Source organism: Labeo rohita, chromosome 12, assembly GCF_022985175.1.
Source record: "Labeo rohita strain BAU-BD-2019 chromosome 12, IGBB_LRoh.1.0, whole genome shotgun sequence".
NCBI lineage: Eukaryota > Metazoa > Chordata > Actinopteri > Cypriniformes > Cyprinidae > Labeo > Labeo rohita.
In genome coordinates, this window is record NC_066880.1 from 6,164,964 (window position 1) to 6,192,102 (window position 27,139).

Genomic DNA, 27,139 nt, shown 5'->3' on the forward strand with positions numbered 1-27,139 from the left:
TGCAAAGCGTTCTAAAGGATTATATATTTGTGGCTACATTGTACTGCAAGACACATCTGAGTTCACAAGAGAGACAACATTAATATTGCAGTTTGCAATGACACCGTCTACATAATGCAATAAATACTAACACGCACAAGTATTCATATATTGCACTTTGGAGGAAATAAAGGTCTTGGTTAAATAGATGTTAGATAGTGTTCAGTATAATCATCCCATTTCAACCCAGTCCAGCAAAGACTAAACTGGTCAGTGTTAAACGTTACAGAAAATGTTATACATTACCGACATGACAGGCTAAATATGTGCAAAAATTACAATTATATCCCCCTAAAAATTCACTGTGTCAGCGCCGCATGTCAGTCATAAGCACATCGTTTGTTCATGTAAAAACTTTGCAGTACTTTAGATGCTACAGAGGTTGAATTGTGTGACTCTAAAAACAGACAAATTTTGTTAGGAAGATGAAGCCAAAAAAAAAAAAAAAAAATAAAAAATTCCAGATAACATGCCAACTTGGCATTGATTACAATTTTTGAGGACAGTTCCAAACTCTATATACAACCTTTCACATTCAGCTAGCGTTAAATGTCCAAAAAATGAGCAAGAAACAATTTGAAACTGAGTAGAATCAGAAAAATAAACCCGATTTGCACAAGAGCAACCATGAAACACCTGGTAAACACATTTTTTTTTTTTAGAAGTAGTTCTACCAACAAGAGAACCAGCACTTGGGGCAGAGTTCCTCATACCAACACACGGTTCAGCATCATCATCATCATCATAATCGCTCAAGAGCTGGATAAAGAAACATCTACCAGACAAAGGAAATAAAAAAGATGCACCGGAAACTCATGTTTGCAGAGTTCTAAAATTAAAACACTTCCTGTCAGAATACATTGCCATTTTAGCTTCAATACTTAAAGCAGAATGAAGAGAAATGAGAAGGGCAGAACACTCCTAATAAAGAATAATTTAATTGGTAATACTTTACAATAATGTTTAATTAGTAAACATTAATTAATGCATGCTTGATAAAACATTAAATTAAACAAACAAAAAAAAAGAATGACATTTTAAACATACTGAGGTTAATCTTTCATTGTCATTTCCTATTAGCTACTGCATTAACTAATGTATAGAACCTTATTTTAAAGTATTACGCATAAAAACAAACAAACAAAAAAAACAAAAAAACAAACAAACAAAAAAAAAAAAAAAATACTGTTCCTGCAGTTTTAATTTTTTTTTTTTAAATTGCTGACTTTTGAAAGATATTCTCCAATGTGCCATTACAGAGTATCAATTTTAAGGTTGTACTTATTGGCAAACACAAAGAGAGGTGATCTGTACATTTAAACAAACATATCCTAAAAGGTACAAAAAGACAGACCCTCTTGAACGAGAACCAAGCAAATTAAAACGAGTCCATGCTGAATGCAAACGTCTAATTCTGGTGTTCAGAATCTCCCGAAATTGAAGCCTTACACTGGATACTTTGAACCCACATCAAATGCTTATAAAACGTCACCCACTGTACATTCAAGGCTCACCGTCCCTACAGTAAAAAAACAATAAAATAAAAGACCTCACTCAGTAGTATGCGACTAATATGGAGTGCTACATGGTTCGGTGCGGATTGTGAGAACTACATTCTTAAGCTACTGATTTTTAACATTAAACTGCTCCTAAAGGAAGGCCACCTGATGACGGGACTCAAAAGGTATGACAGAAGTTCTTTCTCGTCGTGATTAACCCACTTGCTTACTCACTGTGAGTGCTTAGCCCTGTTTTTCTTTGGAGAGCTCTGTGTGAAAGCCTGAAACACGTGCTGGTGTTTGAGAAAGGAGTCTTGTGGATCTCCCGGGTGCAGCAGAGACAGAAGAGGCTTCATGCACCGGCAGGGCCGCTCCACCCTAAAAAGGGTTACAAGAAACGAGAGCAGCCCCATACATGCTGGTAAATCTCAGTGTTAATGCTGCCTGAAAATTTGCACACAGCTGTAATGAGATTCTCCTGTCTGAAAACTTACCTTACAACAGTACACATGGATAATAACGTTAGCCATACAAACAGAGACGCAAGTTTATATCCCATGCTACGGACACCAAAAAAGCAGTGTTTTGGTGTCAATGTGAGACTTTGGTACCATTTTGATAATGTGGAACCCGCTCCATGCAATAAATGTAATTTCCCAGTGACTGACATAGTGTATATGGAAACGGATATACATCAGGTGAACGGAAGATATACTAATTTACAGAGAGTGAGAATTTAAAAAATAAAATCTCTTCATAAAAACAAATGACAACGACAACAAAAAAACCTGCCGAGTCTGGCTCGGCGTTTACTGCTGACACTCAAGTCGTGTGTCAAATTCTATCTGAGCAAGTGCCAGTACCAGAGCCAAAGCAAGTATCACAGCCCACACGCACATACACACACATGTCCTGTATGAGCGCTTGTGGCCATTGGAGTCTCCACAGTCTATTGTCCTGCGAGTCTTATCGGTTTAAGGCTCTTAAGGCAAAGGACGGCACATGCAGAGCAATAGAGAGAGAGAGATAGAGAAAAGGAACAGCACAACGCTTCAGGGAAGGCCGGACAGGATTGGCTCATAGCTGGTGTACTATGCTGTCAGCATGATTGATGGATACAGGGCCGTCCTGTCTCAGTCTCTGCCATTGAAAAGTCGTGCTAAGCGATCCGACCTCCTCTTCTTCATTCTCTTGCTCTTTAGCGAACTCCATGAAAACCTGCAAAACAGGTATACGCTTTCAACGAAATGTAATTAGCGATGACAGACAAGTACCGCAGTAACTGCAATTAAGTTCAGTTTCTTTGTTCTGCTTTCTAATACTAAACAAGACTAATTCATTAGAGAATAACAATTGCACAAGAGAAAGCAAAGTCTGCTTGTTTTTCCTCCACTGGCATTTTTTAAGTCTAAATGTCATATATAAATATAAATAAATAAATAAATAAATAAATAAATAAATAAATAAATAAATAAATAAATAAATAGAGAGAGAAAGGGAATACCTGTAATATTGTGAAATATTATTACAATTTAAAATAACTGTTTTCTATTTTAATATACTTTAAAACATAACCTCCTGTGATGCAAAGCTGAATTTTCAGTGTCATTAATCCAGTCTTCAGTGTGACATGATGTAACAATGTAAGTCTTTTTCTATCACTTTTTATTAATTTATTAATTTAACACACCCTTGCTGAATAAAAATATTAATTTAAAAAAAAACAGAAAAGAAACAGACATTTCTATTTCAAATAAATGCTGAACTTTTTATTCCTTAAAGAATTCTGGGAAAAAAAAAAAAAAAAAAAAAAAAAAAAAAAAAAAAAAATCAGATCATGTGACACTGAAGACTGAAAATTCAGCTTTGTATCACAGGGATAAATTATATTTTAAAGTATATTAAAACAGAAAAATGTTATTTCAAATTGCAATAATATTTCACACTACACACACTCTTGTTTTTCCTTAGAATATACATTTTAAGTCAATAAATCTTTTGCATTATTATTATTATTATTATTATTAATTGTTTTCTTTTTTCAAAAACACAATGCGACATACTTGTTCAAGAGTTGACTGGGAGAAGTTGTACTCTTCAAAGTTAAAGTTCTGTTTAGCTGTGAAGAAAAAGGAGTATGGTCAAAATAGTATTCTTAATTCTTCACGTAAAATGTGTAGTTGTTATGATGTCAACTTCTTACCATTTTCTAACTGGGCAAAGGACTTGGCTAGTGACTTTACATCTTCCATTGGGATTTTATACACCATCAGAGTGGCAAAACTGCAAAGATCCATGACACAAAAATAAAAAAAAATAGTGTTCTAACTCCAAGAGGTTTTACATTCTACTTTTAGAATGTCAGACATTTCTTTCTATCCCTCTTTTAATTTCTAATCTAATGCAGACACGTCTCACCTGTCCTGCCGAGCAGCGTGGGGAAATATCTTCAGTATCTCTTTGTGCAACAGCGCTACCTGCTGGAGACCTGTGAGCTCCTCCCTGAGATTAATCTCTAGGCTGTAGCCTCTCCCAAACTTTCCCTTCAGGTGCTGTATTGAGCCAATACACCTGCAGGTGACAACATAAAATGTTACATGCTTTCTATTCTGCTTTACTTTCTAGTCCAAAATTCTCTTTAAGTGCATGTTAATCCATGTTACTTTCAACTGAGGCTTTTATCTGTCTTAAAGTCCCACCTTAGTTGGCCAGAAACCATGATGGCCACACGGTCACACACAGCCTCGGCCTCTTCCATGTAGTGGGTGGTCAATAGGGCTCCTCGCTGTTTGTTCTTAAAGGCGGCACGGATCGCCCTCCTATTGTAATGAACCACAGAAATGTTCATTTTTGTATATCTCTGTTTCTGTTTTTAATCAAGTGACTAAATATATCATCAAAGCAGTAAATTTTACCACATGCGCTGTTTTGATTTGGGATCCATTCCTGTAGAAGGCTCGTCCAACAGAACTATCTGAGGATTTCCCAGCATGCTTAGTGCAAAGCACAGCTAGTATGAAAAAGATAATAAGCTTAAAATATAAAAAGTCTGATTTTTCAATAATATTAAATCGAATGTTTTTTTTTTTTTTTTACTTGCCTTTCTCTTTAGCCCTGCAGACAAGTTTTTTGCCTGTTTGTAAAGATGATCCTTCAGCTCTAGAGCACTCACAACACTGTGAAGACACAATATTTAAAACTTGAGCTGTGGTGGTCATACTGTGTATGAGATGGATAAATAGTCACACTGATAACAGAAAACAAACAGATTTGCCAAAGGCTGGTTAACTGACAACATTTACTGGCCTATAAGTCACTCTTAATTAGCTGTAAAAAGAACGTTTAAAAAAATATATAAATTAAACAATAATAATAATAATAATAATAATAATAATAATAATAATAATAAATTCTGTTCCCTGAATCATTACACCAGACAATTGATAAAAATGCATTTAATTTTATTTATTCACTCTAAAATAAGAGAGAAATTAAATAATACTACTGCTGCAACTAATCCAAGAAGATGCTGCGGTGGTTAATAAATATATGCAATATTTAAAACCCCAATTTGTAGATTTTCTGGAGTACACTACCATTCAAGAAGTCTGGGGTCAGTAAAAAAAAAAAAAAAAATCTTTTATATATAACAAGATAATTTAAGACTTTGTGTATATATATATTATATTATATTATATTATATTATATTATATATATATAAAAACAACAACAACAACAACGGTAGTGTAAACATAAAAATTCAACCCTTTTTTTTTTTTTTTTTTTTTTTTTTTTTAAAGAGATTTGGTACCGCTTAATGATGTTTGGGATATCATTCTGACGTAGTCCCTTGATAGCAGCATAGATCTCCAGGTGCTCCTGTAGGGTGATTCTAGGCCATAGAGGGTTCATCTGAGGACAGTACCCTACATGCTCCAAGGGGTTTTCCACTGGTTGGAAGTCTGTGCCATAATCTCCCATCAAAATCTAAAAAATAAATATCAAACTTTAGTCAGAACAAATTGAACACGCCTCATAGGTTCAAAATATCTAATTTCAGAGACTGAGCACAAACCTGTCCAGCAGTGGGTTCAGTGTCTCCAGACAGCATGTGCATGATAGTGCTCTTCCCTGCTCCATTCGGTCCCAGCAGACCCAAAACCTCACCTGAGAACAGGCCATTTTTCATTAACATCTGCTTGCTCTCTATAAAATCATTACTTACAGTATACCAAGTCGGAGACAGACTCTACCTTTGCGAACACAAAAGGAGATGTTCTTAGTGGCCACTTTCCTTCTCTTGCTGAGTGAAAAGCCCTCCCTCTTGCCTTTGTACTGTTTCCTGAGGTTACTCACCACTACCACCGGTTTCTGTAAAAGTTTTATTTTTCCATATTTAAGACGTTATTGGACAATAATGTGATTTGAGACTCATTATGATTTACAGAAAAACGAGGCTGTACCTCCTCACAGCACTGACAAGTCAACGCCTCCTTCACTCGAGCTTTCTCCACCTGAACATCCTCATCCTCACTCACATTCTCCTCTGGGTTTCGCTGAGATTTGCTCTTTGCTTGGGAGGAAATCCTGGAGAACAAAGAGATCAGAGATCAAGCTCTACTTCTTAGTGACCTGGGTTGGGTTGTAAATATGTTTTTTGCTTATTTTGCCTGATTCACGTCCATTCTTGATAAAATAAAAAATCAATCAAAATGAATCAGGCAAATATGAGCTCAGATGTGGTTCAACTCCTGATTGGCATTTAGTTTATGAAGGCAGACCTGCAGAGCTGGTCATTTTTCATGGTCTTCCCTCCATATCTAACCTCAAGCCATCTCAGGGTAAAGAGCAGCAGAATACACTGGATATACGGCTATGGAAGACAACAAGGATTCAGTGTAAAAGACAACATTACAACATACTTTAAGACAATACAATGATATTTCAGTAACTTACAGACACAACAGAGATAAAGAGGTTCTTCCACAGGAAATCATCATCATGAGGAGACTGAAGGAAGGTGGCCTAAAATGAAAAGGACTTGTATTAGGGTCAATTACATTAGGGACATTTCATCTATCCTCTCAGACATCAAATAGATGGAGTCCTGTAAGTAGTGAAGTCTCACCATGGTAATGCAGTTAAGGCAGCCCATAAGAGGGTAGAGTGGACTGAAGAAACACAGTGCATTGTGTAGAAGACGAGCCATACTAGCATTCTCATTCACAAGAGCCAGCTGGACTATAGATGCAGAAACCACACACAACTATGGACAAAAAAAAAAACAAAATGAAATAGCTTTTATACCTTCCTACAGACACATTTGAATCTGAAAGAATGTTCTGGGTTTCCACACCACTGGAACAATGACTTTCCATGAGTTTCAGAGCAAGGTGCTTTGAATACAAATAAATGTGTTAAATAAAACGTCCAAAGGAACCCTGTTCTGATCTTATTGTCACTATTAAGATTATTTGAAGGTTGTGGGAAAGACTCACCATCATGGAAACCACTGAGAAGAAGTCCCTATTGCTCTGGACTCTGACGAACATGAAGGAGACACAGTATGTGAAGAGAACCATGGCTGGAGCAAAGCCAATCAAACACAGAGCCTGAAAACGGAGAAAAAACAGTTGGTGAGTTGTCGTCATGAGCTAAGGCTAACAGCGGCTCTGATATTTAAGGTAAAATACAGTGACATGCAAAAGTTCAGGAACCCCTTGCACAATCTGTGAAAATGTGAATAATTAAAGTAAGAGAGATGATACAAAATGCATGTTATGTTTTTATTTAGTACTGTCCTGAGTAAGATTTTTTACATAAAAGTTTACATATAGTCCTTAAGACAAAAAATTGCTCTTTTGCATATATGAACTCTTTCTAGAAGTGACTGAATGATTTTGAGATCCATCTTTTCACACTGAGGACTATTGAGGGACTCAAACACAACCATTTAATATATATATATATATATAGGGGTTGGACAATGAAACTGAAACACTGGCCAATATAGTGTTGGAGGTTTCATGGCTATATTTATGCAGCCTGGTGGCCAGTCTTTACTGATCGCACATTCCACCAATAAGAGCAGAGTGTGAAGGTTGACTATGTGCACCCAATAGCTCAAACATTGTACCCTGAAGGTGGTGCCGTGTATTAGGATGATAATGCACCAATACACACAGCAAGACTGGTGACAAGAGTGATTTGATGAACATGAAAGTAAAGTTAAACATCTCCCATGGCCTGCACAGTCACCAGATCTGAATATTATTGAGCCACTTTGGGGTGTTTTGGAGGAGCGAGTCAGGAAATGTTTTCATACACCAACATCACATAGTGACCTGGCCACTGTTCTGCGAAAGGAATGGCTCAAAATCCTTCTGGCTACTGTGCAGGACTTGTATTTGTCATTTCCAAGATGAAATAATGCTGTATTGGCTGCAAAAGGAGGCCAAACGGCATACTAATTGTGGTCTAAACCCAGGTGTTTCAGTTTCACTGTCCAACCCCTGTATATATATATATATATATATATATATATATATATATATATATATATATATATATATAAATAAAAAAAAAAGTTCACTAATGTTCCAGAAGTCAGGGAGGTGAAAACTTTTGAAACCTTTTTTTTAATAGTTGCGTTTGAGACCCTCAATTGTCCTCAGTGTGAAAAGATCGATCTCAAAATGAATCTGCAGTGTGAAAAGATGGATCTCAAAATCATAGTCACTGCTGGAAAGAGGTTAAAAACCAAGGGTTCCCAAACTTTTGAAGGGGGTTATTTTAATAATTTCAGCTATTTTTGTTTGTCATGTGGACCACATGTAAACATCTTTTATGAAAAATCTTACTCAAGACAGTACTAAATAAAAAAAAAAAACATGCATTTTGCATGATCTCTCTTATTTTGTTAAAATTATTATTTACATTTTCACAGTTTCTGCACAGATTCTGTTCCCAAACTTTTGCATGCCTCTGTAACTGTTAAAAAAAATAAAAAAAAATAAAAAAAAATAATCAAGTGAAAGCTATACATGAAGCATTTTCTTACCACAGCCAAGATGTTATGGGAGGTTAGCAGGTTTGTAGAATGGAAGGCAAACAGGGTGCTGGTCATACAGATTAAGATAAGATAATAGAAAGGGACATCAATAGCTGCCTGACCGCACCAGTACACCGAAGGAACAAGACCAGAGATCCTCAGGGTCGAGCGACACTTCAACTGATAAAAGACAGTGGGCAGGAGAGGTTGCATTGAAAAACATCGGAAAGTAACACTGAAATATTATTGTTGAGACATTCTGATAAAACCAAGCTTTTACAGGTGATGATTGGTTATTTTCTTAAAAAAAAAAAAAAAAAAAAAAAAAAAAGCGTGTGTCTAGCTCTGCTATGTGCATGTTTTTCAACCTACCCTAACTGCACTGAACCGGAATGCAGAGAGTATGCATGCACATCACAGAGCAAGACAAGAAGAGCATTTTCAGGTTAAAAAGTAAATAAACTGTAAATTGTTTTAGAAAATAACTGATCGTTCCGCTAGATAAGACCCTTCTTCCTCGGCTGGGATCCCTTTGAAGCTGCATTTAAACTGCATTTTGGAAGCTCAAACTTATGGGCACCATAGAAGTCCACTATATGGAGAACATTCCCGAAATGTTTTCCTCAAAAAACAATTTCTTTACGACTGAAGACAGACAGGCGAGTAAATTATCATTTACATTTTTGTTCAGGAAGTGAACAACTTTTATAAAGTTACAATAAAAATTCAAACCATTATTATATGAAGTTACAACCCACATATATACCTCTTTGTCTCTTGTGTGGTCCATTGCAAAATAGGCTGGCATCCCAGCAGCCAGCATCCCAAGAATCACAGCCTCAATGTAAACCAGTGCATAGGATGTCTTATCTGGGATTTGCTAAAATGCAGACAGAATATAGCTGTAGACACTCAAAAAAAAAAAAACAGCAACAGCTGTGTGTGTATAGTGAATTCAGTGCATTAATGCACTACACTTACATAGTCGAAGGGTTTAGTCCATGTTTTAATGTTTCCAGTGCCGTTAAAGCCCCTCAGGAGGGCGTTACTCAGCACATTGACAGTCATAGGCAAGGAGTGCACGGTGGTACTGTTAAACGCTAAAATGTAGGTAAAATCCTGGTTTTGAGAAACGAGAAAAGACAGGAGGGGTAACAAAGTTTTTCATTTTAGAACTATCCATTGTTATGAAACTCAGTCTGTGGAGTGTTAAAGTGTAGAGAGGTTAACCAGTTGTACTGGTATGAAAACATTCAGTTCTCTTGCTTACCTTACTGTATCCTGTCACATTGATGGCGGCGCTGACAGGTGCAGCAGACATGTAGTCTGGCTTTTTCATCATTTCCACTTTAATGTCCTGAGACTCCAGATTGTGGATGAACCCTGACAGGTCAGAATCTACCACAACACACAGATTTCACATCAACAAGCCGTGAATTGGTTCATGTGGATTGTCAATTTAACATATACAAGTACTGTCACTGACCAGAGGAGTTTTGCACAAGTAGGCTGGTGGTGTATTTGCGAGGAGCTTCGTTGTGGTGCAGCAGGTAGATAGGTGAAAACAGTCTTTCAGGAGAATGAATCCGAATGTTTCCCGTGGCCACAGACAGAATCAGCATTGCAGATAAGAAAACCAGGAACAGTGTCAAACTGGGTAAAAGAGAGGAGACAAAAGTATGACTGTAGCTTTGTATAACATGAATCATATGGATAATTAAGATACTTTGATTTGCATTTGCATCTGCATCCTTTTCTGTAAAATCTGTAAAATTTTAATGTTTTTGAATACTGTGTTGTACTGAAAGACAAACATGATCAACTAGTACTTGCAAGCATTTTGCTCACTTGTATATGATAGGTTTTCTCTCTCTCTGCAGGTTGAGCATATGCAGCCAGGCCACCGTTTTAAACTGCTGCCTCCAGAGGGCACGTCCTGTTACTGCATCCTGCCTGCTGTCTGAAAACGTCAGAAGACGCTGGTCTGTGTCATCCATAGAAGACGCGTCTCCTTCGTCTTCCACCTTTTCTTGGTTAAACACACTGTAGTCTACCAATGAAGGAACACACAGATAGAGTGGGCGTTATACCTCGAGCACTTCACTATGCAGGTTCATTGTACTACTGATTAGTTTCATGCAGTTTATGTTAAAAGGTAATTGCAGCAGCTGTTTTTAAACTGCCATTTTGAACAGAGAAATGCTTTGAACCGGTTTAGGTAGGTGGTTATCTTACCAGCCTGATCCACCTCTGCCTCTGCTTCCAGACGCAAGAATACGTCCTCTAATGTTGTCATGGAGACACCGTAGTTAATGATACCCAGGTCAGGTCGACAGTCCAGCTCTGCAAACAGTCCTGGAGTGTATGTGAGTAAGAGGCGAGAAGAGTTTAGTAACCATAGAAATTGTTGATATTTTTGGATTGCAAAACATAAGAAAGCATGCCAAAAAGCATTCCAAAAAAAAAAAATAATCTTTTACTAACCCTCATGTCAATCCAAACCTATATGATTTTGTTTCTTCCATGGAACAAAAAGGATTTTTAAGAACACTCAGGTTCTTTTCCTTACAAAAAACCCCAAAAGACAGTAAGTCCTACAGGTTTGGAATGATATGAAAGTGAATAAATCAAACTGTAAGCATAAGGTTAACACTCCACCAATATCATAGATCTCATATAACATAGCTACAGACAATAACTCTACATAAAAATCAAAAAATAAAACAGCCCCAATAAAACACCACCACAGTCCGGGTGAAAACATGAAACAATCTGTTGCTCCGCAGGGCATATGGCAGTGTGACACAGAGCAGATGGTGACATGAGGGCAAATAGAAGCAAGACCTGGGAAAGTGTCCATGCTCTCGAAAGGCAATGTGAATGTAAGCTCAGCCTCTTGCTGCCTTGACAACTGAGCCTTGGGAACATGCTGCTTGACCAGTGATGTGATGTTCTCCACTTCACAGCCTTCAGTTACAGACATTCTAGAGGAGGTTTAGAATGACAGTGTTAATGTAACAGCAGCAATGGGTGACAGCAAAAAAAAAAAAAAAAAAATAATAAATTGTAGAATCTGACCTGAATAAGATATTTCACATGAAAACATTTTTACATATAGTCCACAAGAGAAAATTATTTATAATAATGACCCAGTTCAAATGTTTTCATACGCTTGATTCTTAATACCGTGTTAACTCAATGATCCACAGACGTGTTTTTTTTTTTGTTTAGTGATAGTTGTTCATGAGTCCCTTATTTGTCCAGAACAGTTAATCTGTCTGATGTTCTTAAAAAATCCTTCAGGTCCCACAGATTCTTTGGTTTTTCAGCATTTTTGTGTATTTGAACTCTTTCCAACAATGACTGTATGATTTTGAGATCCATCTTTTTACACTGAGGACAACTGAGGGACTCATATGCAACTATTACAGAAGGTTTAAACACTCACTGATGCTCCAAGAAGGAAACACAATGCATTAAGAGCCAGGGGGTGAAAACTTTTTAAATTTGAACATCAGGGTAAATTTAACTTATATTGTCTTTTGGGAAACATGCAAGTATATTCTGTAGCTTCTGAAGGGCAATACTAAACGAAAAAATATATATATTTATTTTTAGGCAAAGTAAGAAAAAATGTACACATCTTCATTGTTCAAAAGTCCATTGTGTTTTTTTTTTTTTCTTCTGGGTCATCAGTGAGCATTCGAAACTTCTGTAATAGTTGCATATGAGTCCCTCAGTTGTCCTCAGTGTGATTTTTGGATCTCAAAAATCATACAATCATTGTTGGAAAGGGTTCAAATACATAATAATGCTTTAAAAAAAAAGAAAGAATTTGTGGGACCTGAAGAACAGTGGGCAGTTTAACTGTTCTGGACAAACAAGGGACTCATGAACAACTATTACTGAAAAAACAAAACAAACAAACAAACAAAAAAAAAAACAGCTGTGGATCATTCAGGTAACAACAGTATTAAAAATCAAGCATATGTGAACTTTTGAACGGGGCCATTATTTTTTTTTTTTTTGTGGATTATATGTAAACTTCTTTTATGTGAGATATATTATCCAGGTCAGTACTAAATAATAAAAAAATAAATAACATGCATTTTGTATGATCCGTGTTATTTTGATAAAATAATTCACATTTTAGAGATTCTGAAAGGTGACTTTAACTATCCCCCCCCCCCAAATATTTACATATTGCAAATATTTAAATATTTTTCTTAACACTCTTTAAAGAACTCACCTAAGATGGTAGCCAACCCCACACTTGGTCTTCAGGTACAAAGAGGAACCAACACATTTCAGCTGTCCTTGAGAGATGACAGCTTTACGGTCTGTGTGACAGAATATGCACAGAGGAGTGTGAGATTGAGACGTACATGACTGATGGAAGAAAAGTGAAAAATTATAACAGTACCTGCAAGTATATCTGCCTCGTCCATGTAATGAGTGCTGAGTACAGTAACTCTGCCTGCTCTACGGCTCTTCAATAAGGACCAGACCTGGTGCCGAGACACTGGGTCCATACCAGCCGTAGGCTCATCCAGAAGGAGGATCTGATTCATAAGCAGAAGAACGTCGAGGAAGTGGGATAAATAAGCAAACAAATCAAAAAGTCAAAGGCATAAGGAGTCAGACATTTACTTTTGGGTCTCCGAGAATTGCTATGCCCACAGAGAGCTTCCTCTTCTGGCCTCCACTCAGGTTCTTTGCCTGGGCGTCCATAATCTTTTCTAAATCCAGATCCCTCAAAACCTTTCTCACCTTAAAAAGAGAGATATTTTAGAATAGAAATGACAACAAAACAAAAGGATGTAGGTGACTGGATGTTCTGACTTTATTGAAGATATTTTTTGAAATACACTACCATTTAAAAGTTTAGTGTCTGCAAATTTTCAGCTAGAATGCATTAAAAGTCAAAAATGACAGTAGGGACTTTTACATTGTTACAAAAGATTTATATTTCAAGTAATTGTTGCTCTTTTGAATTTTCTATTCAAAGAATCCTGAAAGAAATGCATCACAATTTTTAAACCAAATCAGCATATCATGTGACACTGAAGCTGATGAAAATTCTGCTTTGCCATGACAGGAATAAAATACATTTTAAAAAAAATATATAACAATAGAAAACAGCTATTTTAAATTTTAAAATGTTATTATATTTGTATATATTCATACATTTATAAATATATGTAGCCTTGATGAACATAAGAGACTCTCAAATTCAAATTAAAGGTCAAAAGGTCAAGCAAAAAGAAACAAAAAAAACAAAAGTATGATAAAAATGTATATTATATTATATTATATTTTAGATATATAATATATATTATGTTGTACTTTTATTATACTTTTTTATACTTTTATACACCAAAACTTTAGAATGGTAGTGTATCTATTGATGAAAGAAAAAAAATTGATACAAAATTGAGATACATTGTATGGGAAATTACTTTTGAATTTCCCATGCATTGAGTCAACATGCAGTCAGCTGATGTGGTCTGTAGATCTACTGGGAGCTCCTACCTCACCGTCAATATCAGAAGGCAGGATCCCTTTGATGGCAGCAAAGATCCTCAGGTGTTCCTCTACAGTGAGCACATCAAAGATAATGTTGAACTGGGGGCATATACCAACCAGCTGTTTCATCTCGGCCCCCTCTGCTATCTCCGCCACAGGAGAGCCATAGATTGTCGCCGTGCCTAAAGCGTAAAACACAGAATAACAGAAACGTAAGTGTAGCAGCAATACAACTTTAGTGTAGAAGCCCAATTAGAGGTAAATGTGTTCACAATTTTAAAAAAAAAAAAAAAAAATGGCATCTATGCTATGCATCACATGTCTGACCTTCGGTAGGGGGGCAGATGCCACACAGGATATTCATGAGGGTGGATTTTCCTGCTCCACTGTGACCCAGCAGGGCAGTGATCTGACCCTCATAGATGTCAAAAGTCAAACCTTTAGATCACAAACGAACAGAAGACAAAACTTTCACCTACACATCAGACATTTTTAAGACCAAGTCAAGTTCAACTATGGGACTGTGTAGTACTACAGATGTAAAAGGGTTGCAAATATCATTTTTGCTGACTATAAGCATTTTATCTACAGTATACAAACAGTAATTTAGTCATCAAATCCATAAATGCTGAGTAAGAGGACGTATACGTTATTTGTGCATCACATAAACAAGGAAGTGTCACATTTGGACAGAGGTGGGAAATCTCACCTCTCAAAGCCTCCACTTTGGTGTCTTTCTCTCGGTAGGTTTTACGGATATTGCAGATCCTAACAGGAGTACAAAAAACAAGCACAGAAATGGATATTAAATGGGTTGTTCTGGCTGCATGCCAGCTCTCTTCAAGCCCAAATCTATCCAGGCTTTGAAGGATTTTAACATATATTAGCTCTAAAAACATTTCCCCAAACTGCTCCCTAAATCACTTCACTGGTCTAAAATTAAAAAATAAATAAATAAGTAAATATATAAATGAAAATAAAATTAAATAAAATTAAAAATTTAATTAAAAATAAACATACTGAACCAAACAACATTCATATATGACGACAGATACAAGTCCGAACCTGATAACCTCTTTGCCTCTAAACTCTGGAGAAACCGCCTCCACTGATTCATCATTCATTGGAGTTCCGTTGATCTCGCCCTCGTACACAGAGCTCACCTCCACATAACGCTTCCTCCGCTTTGACCAATAGGATGGCTGTAGGAAGTACAGCACTGAGCGCCTTGTGCCAAACTCGCCTGAAGGAAGAAATGATCATTTATAAGGGAAGGTCAGAAACGCCTCCATCCAACTTAAGTAATAAATAACAAAGAATGTGTGTATATTTTAGTGCAGCTAAATCTTTATTTTTACGGCATCTGCAAATGCTTTCAAACCTTTTTGAGAACAAACTGTTGCATTTACAGTATAACCTAACAAACTTTTAAAATGCTCATCTACAAAAGTGTGCTGGTGCAATCTTCCTTTTAAGAAAAGGTTAAATTTTGTGGTCTAATGAAAAAAAAAAAAGAAAAAAAAGTGCATTATTCTGGAGGCACATTAAATAGACAGTGAACAAACAGAGTCTTCTTTCCACGCTGAGCAAATGAATTTGCACTGGTATAAATTTGTATATGACGCATGAATACAAACACTGTTAAGAAGTGGAACTCTACTAAAAATGCAAAGATGAGTTCTATGGTGCCAAAGTGTTTATGCAAAATGCTTTGACTCTAGTTGTCACCTGGTAGCACTTGGTCCAGGTAAATGGCTAAAAGCAGATAGAGAATGCAGTCCAAGAACAGCATGACCATAGGAACATAGAGGGCGTGAGGACCATTGCCCAGAGAAGAAAATACTGCGCCATCCCCTTGAGCTTCCAGATACACCACCTACACACACAAACAGTGCCATAACATACATTTCATATATGAGATTTTTGACTTTTCGTTTATTGTTTACTATAATTAACTACATACTGACCCAAATTTTTGAATGGTGGTTTTATTGAATTTTATTTTTAATAAAATGTTTTAATGTTATTGTTTTTAATATAAGAAGTCTCAAGGTGCTTATCAATGCTGCATTAACTTGATTAAAACAAAACAAAACAAAACAAAAACAAAACAAAAAAAAAAAAAAAAAAAAAAAAAAAAAAAAAAAAAAAAAAAAAAAAAAAAAAAAGGCAATAGCGAAAAATGTAATATAACCACTCTTTTGAACATTTTATATTGCAGTGACACATCATTCAGAAACTATTCTAAGATGCAAATTCGGTGGCTAAGAAACATTTATGATTGTGATTTCTGGTGAAATCAATTGTGCTACTTAGCATTTTTTGTGGAAACGGTGATTCATTTTTTTCAGGATTCTTTGATAAATAAACTTCTAAACAATAGCACATTTGAAATCGAACTCATTTGTAGTATTTTAAAAATTGTTACTGACATTTTTGATCATTTTAACACATCCTTGCTGGATAAAAGTTATTATTTATTCTTAATTTCTAAAAATTATATTTAAAAAAAACAAACAAAAAAAAAAACAACAACAACGTCTTGACCCCAAACTTTCAACAGAAGTGTATGTAAAATACTTTGAACATGTATGTGTGAAAAACTTTCTATTTGTTATTTAAATCATTACTGTTCTCATATGCGTTTCTTGGCAAACTTTCCTATAACCTAGGTGACGGCCGTTAAACCATGGAGACCATGGAGTGCGTTTGTGGAAAAGTGTGTTACCTGGGCGATGCCGATAGAGAAGGCGCTGGGAGACAGAAGGCAGAGGAGCCACACGGCTGACTGGGGGAAATCTCTCATTAGTACAGTGAAGAGAGACAGACACCCGAACACCACTGTCAGCATGGAACCCACTGTACTTGCAAACTTGGGCTTCTTAAACAAAGGGGTCAACATGAAGGAGAAGAAAATCTGTGGGAGTAAGAAGTGGAAAAAGTATATTTTTGACCCCAAATCTGTCACATAGACACAATTAATTCCACAGTGGATAAAAACCAAGACCTGTCCAGCATTTTGTTCTTGTTAAATATCCTCCTCCCTTCAGAAATGTCACATTATGGAAATAACTTGCAAATGCGGTATCACTTTTATGAAGAAAAATACACTTTAATGCTGACACAACTTTGTGGCTAATGCTTTCTTGAAGAAAAAAGCTTGCATTCTGTCAGATGTTTTACCAGTACAGTCACACCCCACTGACGCAAAAGAAAACCAATGCAGCAGAAAGCAATTTAGCTTTGGAAAACGAAAATGAAAACTAATAACATATTCAGTATAACTCAGATTAGCCTGTCACTCACATGACTACTCTCACTGTTAGCAGAAATCAAGACCTGAGGCCAAATGAGTGCACAGCCATTTAAATGGTTTTACACTCTCTAAAGCTTTGAGTCGCTATTGTTCAAGATGTGACTGGAGGGTTGCTAGGACTTACAGAGGATATTCCATAGAGGAAAATGAGGAGGAAGATGACAAAGAAATTGCTGTTGGAGAACAGCGGTGTGCAGGTTGCTATAACAGCCATGAGAATGGACATGGTCGTCACTAAAGCAGCATACAGAAGGCCCCATGAAAGCCTAAGGAAAGCAAAAGAAAATTTTACAAGTGAATTTTTACATTTAAATTGCCTATGAATTACAAAAGGTCCTATGAGTGAACACACTCACCAAAAGGCAGAGTCATACAATCCCATCATGCCCATGGTGTCTTTCAGCCGCTGTTCTTTTTCAGCTGCCACATTGACAATGAGGAAGGAGACAAAGGGTGTAAACGCCAGCACCAGGTATATGGAGATGAGGGCATGAGGGAACTTCTGGACCTCCACTGAACCCGGATGTCCCATCATCACTGCACGCACTTTTAATTCGTTCCACACTGGACGTTTGGTTTTCATCTACAAAAGAATGAAGAAGCTATTATGGAAGCAAAAATCATGTCAAAAGAACTCAGCAGTGACTTAATATTCCAAAAAAAAAAAAGTATGGGTCAAAATTATCTATTTTTCTTTTAGGCCAAAAATCATTTAGGATATTAAGTAAAGATCATGTTAGATGAAGATATTTTGTAAATTTCCAACCATAAATATATATTTTTTTTTTATTAGTTTTATGCATTTTTATTTACATTTTATTTTTTATTTTCTCTGTATTTTGATTTTTTTGCACGCTCAGATTGCAGATTTTCAAACAGTTGTATCTCGGCCAAATACGGTCCTAACAAACCATACATCAGCTTATTAAATTAATGATTTATAAATAGCAACTGAAAAAAAAAAAAAACCCTTATGACTGGTTTTATGGTCCAGGGTCACAAATATTACGTGTTTTCAACACCGATTAAAAAAATGTAAGCAGTAAATCAGCATTAGAATGATTTCTTAAAGATCATGTAAACACAAAAGCTTAAAAAAATGTTTACTGACCCTAAACTTTTAAATGCTAGTTTATCCCCACACTTCAGCAGGCAGATGCATATACTGGATATTAACACCTACAATGCCAGAAAATTATTCATCTATGCCATTTCAAACCTGTATAATGGCAGCATCAATGAGAGACTGCAGGCGTATGAATCCGGAATACCAGTAGTTGGCGGCACGGCAGTTGACGTAATTTGTGTAACAGCTTGCTGTGGATCAGAGTTTTAAAAAAAAAAAAAAAGGGAAACACGTCATATCCGTTTCTTTCATTACAGATCAAATGGTTACAAAGTGAATGTCATTTCCATTAAAAAGGAGGTCACCAATTAGCCAAAGAAGAAGCTAAATCAGGTGCCACAGCTGCTGTGGCTTTATGACTTCAGCACTGAGTGATTCTCACTTATGGATTCGGTGAAGTCGCTAGGCAGGGGGAGCTGGCTGTATGGGAATCGCAGACGGTACGACATTGAATCCAAGAAGACCACTCCTACAAAGCCATCCGGTTCATAGAGACTTGCATTCTCCAATTCTTCCTCAGTGGAGAACATCTCCAGTCGCTCATTCATCGCTGAGGATGAAAACAAAAACAAATCAAAAGAAAAACACACAGCAAGCAAACTATCAGAGTCAACGCTATGTCATCACTAATTAGCAAAGCATTCAGTAACATATTTAGATATTTGCCTTAAATGAGGAACAGAAAAACTGTAATTACACATTACAGATTACAAATCAGTGAAATGTTCTAGTTTTGTGATTTGAACTAAACAGCAAATATTGTTAAAATGTTAACTTTAAAATAATATATATTAAAGAAAGACACCAATAAACGTGACTTACGCAGTTCCCGTGCCACCTCCTCCATGATGTGATTGGTGACATTGCTGATGGGGGTGTAGCCGAGACCTTTGAGTGACAGGTCCCGTTCATACTCCAGTTCCTTGGTGCTGATACTGCCGTATGAGACATGAGGGTTGAGGGTGCTAATGAGAATGAGGAGGCCCAAGAGCAGCAAAGGCAAGATCAGCTCCTGCAAAGAAAGAAGAGGAAAAATTTTAATTTGACATGGAAATGCTGTGTGAATTTTTTTTTAAAAATATACAACTTCACTGGTAACTCATGAAAAAAAAAAATCCTTACTGTCACGTTTTCAAAGCTACAGCTCTTGATATACTGCCTTAGAGAGGCCATAAACACATGAGTGCCAGTGAGGATTTCCAATCATCCCTCTGGGCTTATTTGCTAGACCATGACATGAGTTTAGCTTTTAATGTGCCTGGAGGATGTGCACTACAATGTTTGTTGCAAAAGGTTCGGGGGAACTCATTTTTAAGACCACATTATAGAAAGTTGATTGCATGATTACAGAATTTCAATACAGGATTCTGATTGGTCAAAGGGGTTAGAGACCATATTATTAAAAATGTTACAATTGTTATGTTTTTGCAAGTGTACACTACCATTCAAATGTTTGGGATCAGTAAATTCTTTTTTTTTTTTTTTTTTTATAGAGTAATACTTTTTTTTTCTTTTTTTTTTTTTTAGCAAGGGTGAATTAAATAGATAAAAAAAGACTATTTATACATTTAGATCATTTTCATTTTAAATAAAAGCTCTTCTTTTCAACGCTTGTATATTTCAAAGAATTCTGAAAAGCATCATTATTTCCAAAATAAATAAATATATAAATAAATAAATAAAAATAAGCAGCACAACTGTTTTTAACACTGAAAAAAAAATTAAATGTTTCTTGAGCAGCAAATCAGCATATTAGAATAATTTCTGAAGAACAATATGACACTGAAGACTGGAGTAATGATGCTGAAAATTCAGCTTTGCATTACAAAAATAATTTCATTTTAAAATATTTTAATTTACAATTTTTTTTTATTATAATTTTAATAGAGATACTACAGTAACACTTTACAATAGGTGTCATTTGTTAACATGAGTTAATGTATTAACATGAACGAACAAACAATACATTTATTACACTATTTATTAATCTTTGTACTTTATAAAAATAGTCATTCATTGTTTGTTGCATTAATGTTAACAAACACAACTTGTAATTTTAATAATGCATTAGCAAATACTGAAATTAACTAAGATAAAAAAAAGTAACTAAAATGCTGTAAAGTATTGTTCATTCTTTTGCTGCATAGTGGTAAATCACTATACTAACTGCATTAAGTTTGACCTACATACATGACGCCCACTATAACCAAGAACTCGGAACAATATAACTTGCTTCAGCATTTCCACCCCCAGGAAAATCAATACAGAGATGACAATCGCTGGCAAAAATCCCAACCATGACTACTTCATAATGCAATTCATTTTGTTCCATTTCCAACCGCATTCCATAATGGCTGATGACAATTTCCCATTTACGATACTGTAGAGTACTTAAGAGTACTTGAGTACTGACGGTAGGTGATGACATGAACTAGTGGAACACCCATCCATTAACAGCCTTTTAATTCTGAAAGTCTCTTATGTGGCTCTTCACCAAACAAACAGGAAGCAGACAGCCATTAAAAATAGATTAAAAGAAAGTTACCTTAAAGAAAAAATACATGACCACATGAACACAAGAAAAAAAAAAAAAAAAAAAAAAAAAAAAAAAAAAAAAAGGAAAAAGAAAGTCTTTTCTCTTTTTGGAATCAAAGCATAAACAACATGCTGGGCAGTAAAGAGTCAATAGAGTGAATAGAAGAGGATTTCATCCAGATGGAGGGGAATTACAACATAACATTAGTATTAAGACTGCTAAGTCTTGCGATTTTATAAAGCAGACTAGGTAGCTGTAATTCTGCACTGCTCATTTAGCAGATGCTCTTATTAAAAGTGACGTACATACACTTAATTCAGGAAAAATCCTTCTGGAGGAACCTGAAGTAAACGGTTGTGATCAGGTCATGGGATCTTTGAACAGATCGATGGGGTTTTTGTAAAACTTTAAAACCGTTTTAAGACTAAGTAAAGAAATATTAAGAAACACAACAGGGCTGCAGATTAAATTCTATTTTAAACGTGATTACGATTTCTGCTTCTCTCTGTGTATTAAGCATAATCGCCTGTAATATTTACCAGTCTAAATCTGCAAGCAAACCATGCAAGTTGCCATTCTTTTGATTTGTGCTTATGTAAAACTGCAATAATTCTGATAAAATGTTTAAAAAAATAATCTAAATGACAATTGGCTTGATTAATAATCAAGTTTATATTTATTGAGCAAAATCATTTTGATTAATAGTTTAACCATTAATGTGTCTTTGCAACACTTTAAAGTTTAAACATACAATTTTAAACCAATCACCATTACTTTACAAAAAAATTAATCTTAAATCAACATTTTTTTTGAGAAGCAAAATTGCATGAGACAAAATGACTTGTTTTCTGTGACACTGATCAAAATGGAGTTTATGAATAAAACGAAAAAAAAAAAAAAAAAAAAAAAAGGGCTCTGAAAAATCAACTGTACCGTCCGCTTAGGACTATTGATGATCGTTTAGGCTTTATGTTGTAGAGAGCCTTTTAGCCTTTTGACATTTGCATATAAATTACAGACATGGCCTCACGTTCTACATTTATATGGGTGTTTAATGGTCTATGGTTCCCTCCTCACTATCATGAAGATGCAAAACAGATCAGCTCTTGTCTCCCCATTAGACTTCAAAGGCATTCCATGAGGGAGGCAATCACCAGCACCAAGCACCAAAAATCCAAACTTTGTGTTGGCCAATTCACCCAAAGGTGGGTGTGGTAGGGAAACTATCAAAATACCCTAACTCCAACCCATCCATGCTCAAACCCTCCGAGACACTCTCCAAGACTCATCACCTTTGAGTCAATTTTCCGGTATTTATCTTCAAGTAACTTTGTCAACTTGCTGTGGATTTTCCTATCTTCAGAAGATCTAGAGAAAACCTCCAGAACGCCTAAAAGAATTCATCAAGAACTTCCACTGTCTACCACATCAGGACTCTTTTTCAGCAACAAAGCCAATGCAAGTAACCTTTACAACTATTTAGATGCGCGTTTTAAGTTGAGCCCCTTTTTAAGGTGATTTTGCTTCTCTGATGATTCTCATGTGGTCGCTGGTTAACTGATGCTAAATACTGCCATTCTTTGTCTTCTCTCTCTTTCTTTTCTCACTTTCTTCCTCTATGTATATCTACACGTTTTGCTTAGTTTAGTTGTATGTTAGCTGCGGTCTCATTCATTAAATTCCATACATTCACAATTGATTGTCTCTGTGTGCTGCTCACAATTTGAAGTCCCTGAATGTTTCATCTTGCTACGTTAGTGTTTCCCCTACCATTATATTATAAATCAAAAGTTAGTCACTTAATTCGGATTGCGATATGCACTAGTGTCTGTGAATACTGAAACGCAAAACGACGGTTTAAAAATGAATCCTGCATGTTCCGTTTGCCTCGGTATGTATGAATGGCAGAGACGCGGGTTTGTTTACTACATAAATACTGAAGCAGGCGTGACGCTCGCTGTGTTTTCCGGCCTCCGCGTCTCACTATAAGACGACATGAACACATAAACTTAATCTTGCTGTGAGAGTAACTTAATGTGAATTTTACCGTTTCATTTGAGAAAACTAGCATCATATCGTACTGTATACAAACAGAAACTAATCGGCAACCCATCAAAATAAAAGTATAAGTATAACAGAATATAAGTTGTATAATATAAGTCTTGCATTACTTTTGTACAGTAAAATGTCTTTATATATTCATATTTCTGCCAAATTTAAATAAAACAATTAAATTATAAAAATAAATATTACTATAAGATTAACCGCTTAACTACAATTAACTACTACAATTATTATTAAAACTTCTTAAACTGAATATTCAGACACATTTTTCTTCATGTATTAATTTAACAGTAAACCTCAGCTTGTTTGGCAAAAAATAAATAAATAATAAAAGGGTTTAAAAAAATATGTTAAAAAAATGTGATTAAAAAAAAATATGTTTAATGCCTTTGTTTAATTATCAGAAAAATTAAAACGCACAAGAATTTCTGGGGGAAAAAGAAAAAGAGTTTTCCCAATCTTCGCAAAGTGAACATGCAAAGAAGATCAAACACCCTTAACAAAAAAGGTAAAACAGCAATATAAAATAGGAATTTTTCGACATACCCTAACTGTCATGGGCCGGGGAAAAAACAGTTCAGGCAGAGCGAGGCAAGACGAGCATTTGTCTTTAAAAAGTATATAAATTGTATTACTTTTATGAAAATAACCAATCGTTTTGCTAGACAAGACCCTCCTTCCTCAGCTGGGTACTTTTACAGCGGCATTTTGGATAGTTTAAAACAGCATTTAAACTGGATTTAGGAAGTTCAAAATCGGGACACCACCTCAAAATACATAATTTCTTTACGACTGAGAAAAGAAAGACATGAATATCTTGGATGACAAGGAGTACATTATCTGTCAATTTTTGTTCTGGATGTGGACTTCTGTAATTCAATGTGAAAACAAGTTTTCATAAGAAATGTTTTATTAAAATTTCATAGAAAACAAGACAATTTCCACACTTTGCATCTCAAGCAAATGTATCTTGATTTAATGATGTTTAGATATTTGTATTGGAAAAAGCAGAAATACTAAGGGAGATCAACAATGCAACATTTAATGCCATGAAATGCCATGCATTTAAGACTTTCTGCTATGATTTATGACCTTTTTAAGACTTTTTTCAATCCACAAAAACCCTGAACTCAAAACAGACACTTTAATAATTCCTTGAAGCGGTCATCGGATGCCCATTTTCCACAAGTTGATATGATTCTTTAGGGTCTTAATGAAAAGTCTATAATATTACTTTGGTTAAAAATTCTCAAATCCCTTTTTACCTTGCCAAAATCAGCTTTGCAAAAATCATCTCATTCTGGTCGAGGCTGCTTTAAATGCAAATGAGCTCCACTCGCCCCACCCCTCTCTTCTCTCTGTGGAGAGACAAGCCCATTTACTTTAGCCACTAAACTTGCTAACAAGCACATTATTAGGAAAGGCGATCGCAAAGATTCATTAAAAAAAAAAAAAAACCCTTAAACTCACTTCTGCTGTAAGTGAAGCTGGATCATGAATGATTCGCACGAACATAGACGGATATATGTAGATCGGGAGGCGCATTCCCTTTACAAACAAACATAATCTACTGCATCTTCAGCGGCTCAGATGTCAGGAGTAAATGACGACCACTATGTACACTATTACATCCAGCAACACAACACCACATTCGCTCAATCGGAGATATTCTTGTCTAACTTAACATCCCTGCTCCGGCATTGAAACGAAGAGGGCGGACTGTTACAACTGATCTGAGGTAAAACACTCATGTCAATCAACTATCGTGGGAGCGGCCTCTGTCGGCGTGACGCCACAACGACAGGCATTTGAGAATGGCTCGATTTGAAAAAGAGAATATTATTTTTACAGATTAATTAAAAACCACTGCATGGCTTTTTATCATTATAGGGTAGATTTGTACATGCACTGCCAACACATTAATGTTCACACAACATGTCAAAGTGAACTTAGCAGCCAATGACCCCTTTAAAGCATATACTGTACAAACTTCACAGGGAGCTCAATACCAGTGCACAGAAGAGATGTGCAAAAGCGTTAACAGTGCAACTGATTTGGAGAGGAGAAGAAAGCATGTGAGTGGCAGATGAAAGGCACCTGGAGACTCTGTTGTTTGGTCCTCCATTTGATCAGCAGGTTTTTGTAGAGCAGGCTCCTCGTCTGATGCCAGACTCCGGCATCTCTTCTGGTTATGGGCTGCATTCTTCCAGCATGCTTCAGCTGACTGGCACATGGATCAGACACAGCTGCAAAACAAAACCTTCTTATTACAAATCAACAAATTTTTGCTTTGAATTTGTCAGGCCAACTTTAGCATGTCTACACAACTCATAGTTTATACTGCTTGGTCAGCAAAGCTAGGATAAGATATGGCCGCATGTGCAAAAGACAGTCCAAACCTTTGACCATTTCAGTATGATCCTATATTATAATCTGAATTTACTTTGTCAGTGGAATTTAGTGCATTAATAGGGTACCTGTTCAATTTTCAATTTTCTAATAATCTTTTACCCAAAAATGTCATTAAACTGCTGTCCATTAAAAAAGGAAAAAAATGGGTTATAATTTTATAAAATATATTTTTAATAACAACAGCCTAAAAGCCTAACAGTAGTTAAAAAAAAAAAAAAAAACATAAGTAAATGTTCAGAGGAAAACAGATTCCAACAATCAGTTTTCTATTTGTATTTGCACTACTAAGTTAATGCCATCTCAAAAGTTTTACATCTGGCAATTCTGACTTTTTTCTCTGAATTCTGAGGTACATGAAACAATTATGTTAATTCTGTTTTTTTTTTTTTTGACTTTTTTCTCTGAATTCTGAGGTACATGAAACAATTATGTTAATTCTGTTTTTTTTTCCCCCGCCATTGAAACATTAAAAACAAAAGAATCCTAAGATTTTTCTCATAAATCTTACTTGATATTTTGCAATTCTAACTTACCTTACTTATTAATTTAATATAATTCATTTATTTTGTGTCCACAACAGACACAAACACGCTGGGCTTGATTTCCACAGACAAAACGCCTTATGGTAATTTGCTATTATAAAGCTATTAAACTTCTTTCACGACTAAACAATGTACGCAAAGTTTCCGTGTCAAGACTGATAACACATTTAAGTTAAACTGTGTTAACCAGAGAGAAGGGGAAAGGTGAGTACGAAGGTAACCGCAGATTACAAAAAAAAAAAACTTAACAGGAAGAAGCTTGTAAAACGTCACAGTGTGTTGATTACCACCTAAGTTATAAAGCAAAAAACTTGCAGGAAATTTTATGCAGAATGTTACTGCGCGTGCAGGGGGTCGCGTGCACCGACATGTTGCGCGTCCCCGCGTGCGCGCGCGGTGGCGGTCAATAACGGCAGGGCTGGGCTTTCGGCCGTTCGTTTTTCTTTAAAACAGATTACATACGTGCTCTTTTAATATACACGAAATACTAGAACCAAATGTAAAAACTACCGATGAAATAATGAGTTTTGTTCGCTGCTCTCGGTGTGTAAACACTGACAGCTAACGCTAACTGGCTAACAGCTTTACCTCAAGCTTAAACAAGGAAATGCACTTACGTATGAAATACATTAAGACATGTCTTTCCTTTCCTCCAAATTCGCTTTGTTCTTTCCAAATAAATATGCTTTAGGAAATAAATAAATAGGGAAGAGATCCAGGTCGGCGTTGTCAACACTACTTGCGCCTCTGGCATCAGCTGGACCGACCAGTCATTCAACCAATCAGCGCAGCGCTACAAGTTACGGGACTCGTGATTCGTCAGTGCCGAGAAAACCAATCACAACCCTCAGAACTTGTAGGACTTCGCTGATTGGTTATGTGGTTTGTGTTTGACGTCAGCAACACACCTCGTTTACCTGCCGTTGACCCACAGGTCTGAGTTGCGGCCCTAAATACTATATTAGTATATTACTATTGTTTCTTTCTTATTTTGTTACACATTTATTTTTATAATTCTTTTAAATTGC

The 27,139-nt window shown here is 35.9% G+C and overlaps 1 protein-coding gene across 1 annotated transcript; it reads right to left on the reverse strand.

The window, feature by feature from the left end:
- Nucleotides 1-480: 480 nt before the first annotated feature.
- abca5 (ATP-binding cassette, sub-family A (ABC1), member 5) lies at nt 481-26,878 on the reverse strand. The gene is made up of 39 exons (XM_051124028.1): nt 26,729-26,878; nt 25,255-25,403; nt 19,380-19,569; nt 18,940-19,107; nt 18,651-18,748; nt 17,788-18,014; nt 17,556-17,697; nt 16,844-17,032; nt 15,844-15,991; nt 15,181-15,358; nt 14,825-14,883; nt 14,443-14,553; nt 14,122-14,297; nt 13,240-13,359; nt 13,013-13,151; nt 12,839-12,929; nt 11,434-11,573; nt 10,825-10,944; nt 10,438-10,639; nt 10,076-10,242; nt 9,860-9,987; nt 9,571-9,708; nt 9,356-9,469; nt 8,599-8,769; nt 7,037-7,150; nt 6,667-6,804; nt 6,495-6,563; nt 6,320-6,411; nt 6,002-6,125; nt 5,792-5,909; nt 5,614-5,705; nt 5,350-5,525; nt 4,639-4,714; nt 4,454-4,548; nt 4,238-4,357; nt 3,957-4,109; nt 3,742-3,821; nt 3,602-3,657; nt 481-2,756 (listed from the first exon to the last, which is right to left on the reverse strand). The coding sequence occupies exons 1-39, from the start codon at nt 26,739-26,741 to the stop codon at nt 2,616-2,618; spliced, it is 5,022 nt and encodes a 1,673-aa protein (XP_050979985.1). The 5' UTR covers nt 26,742-26,878; the 3' UTR covers nt 481-2,615.
- Between the last annotated feature and the right edge of the window lie 261 nt (nt 26,879-27,139).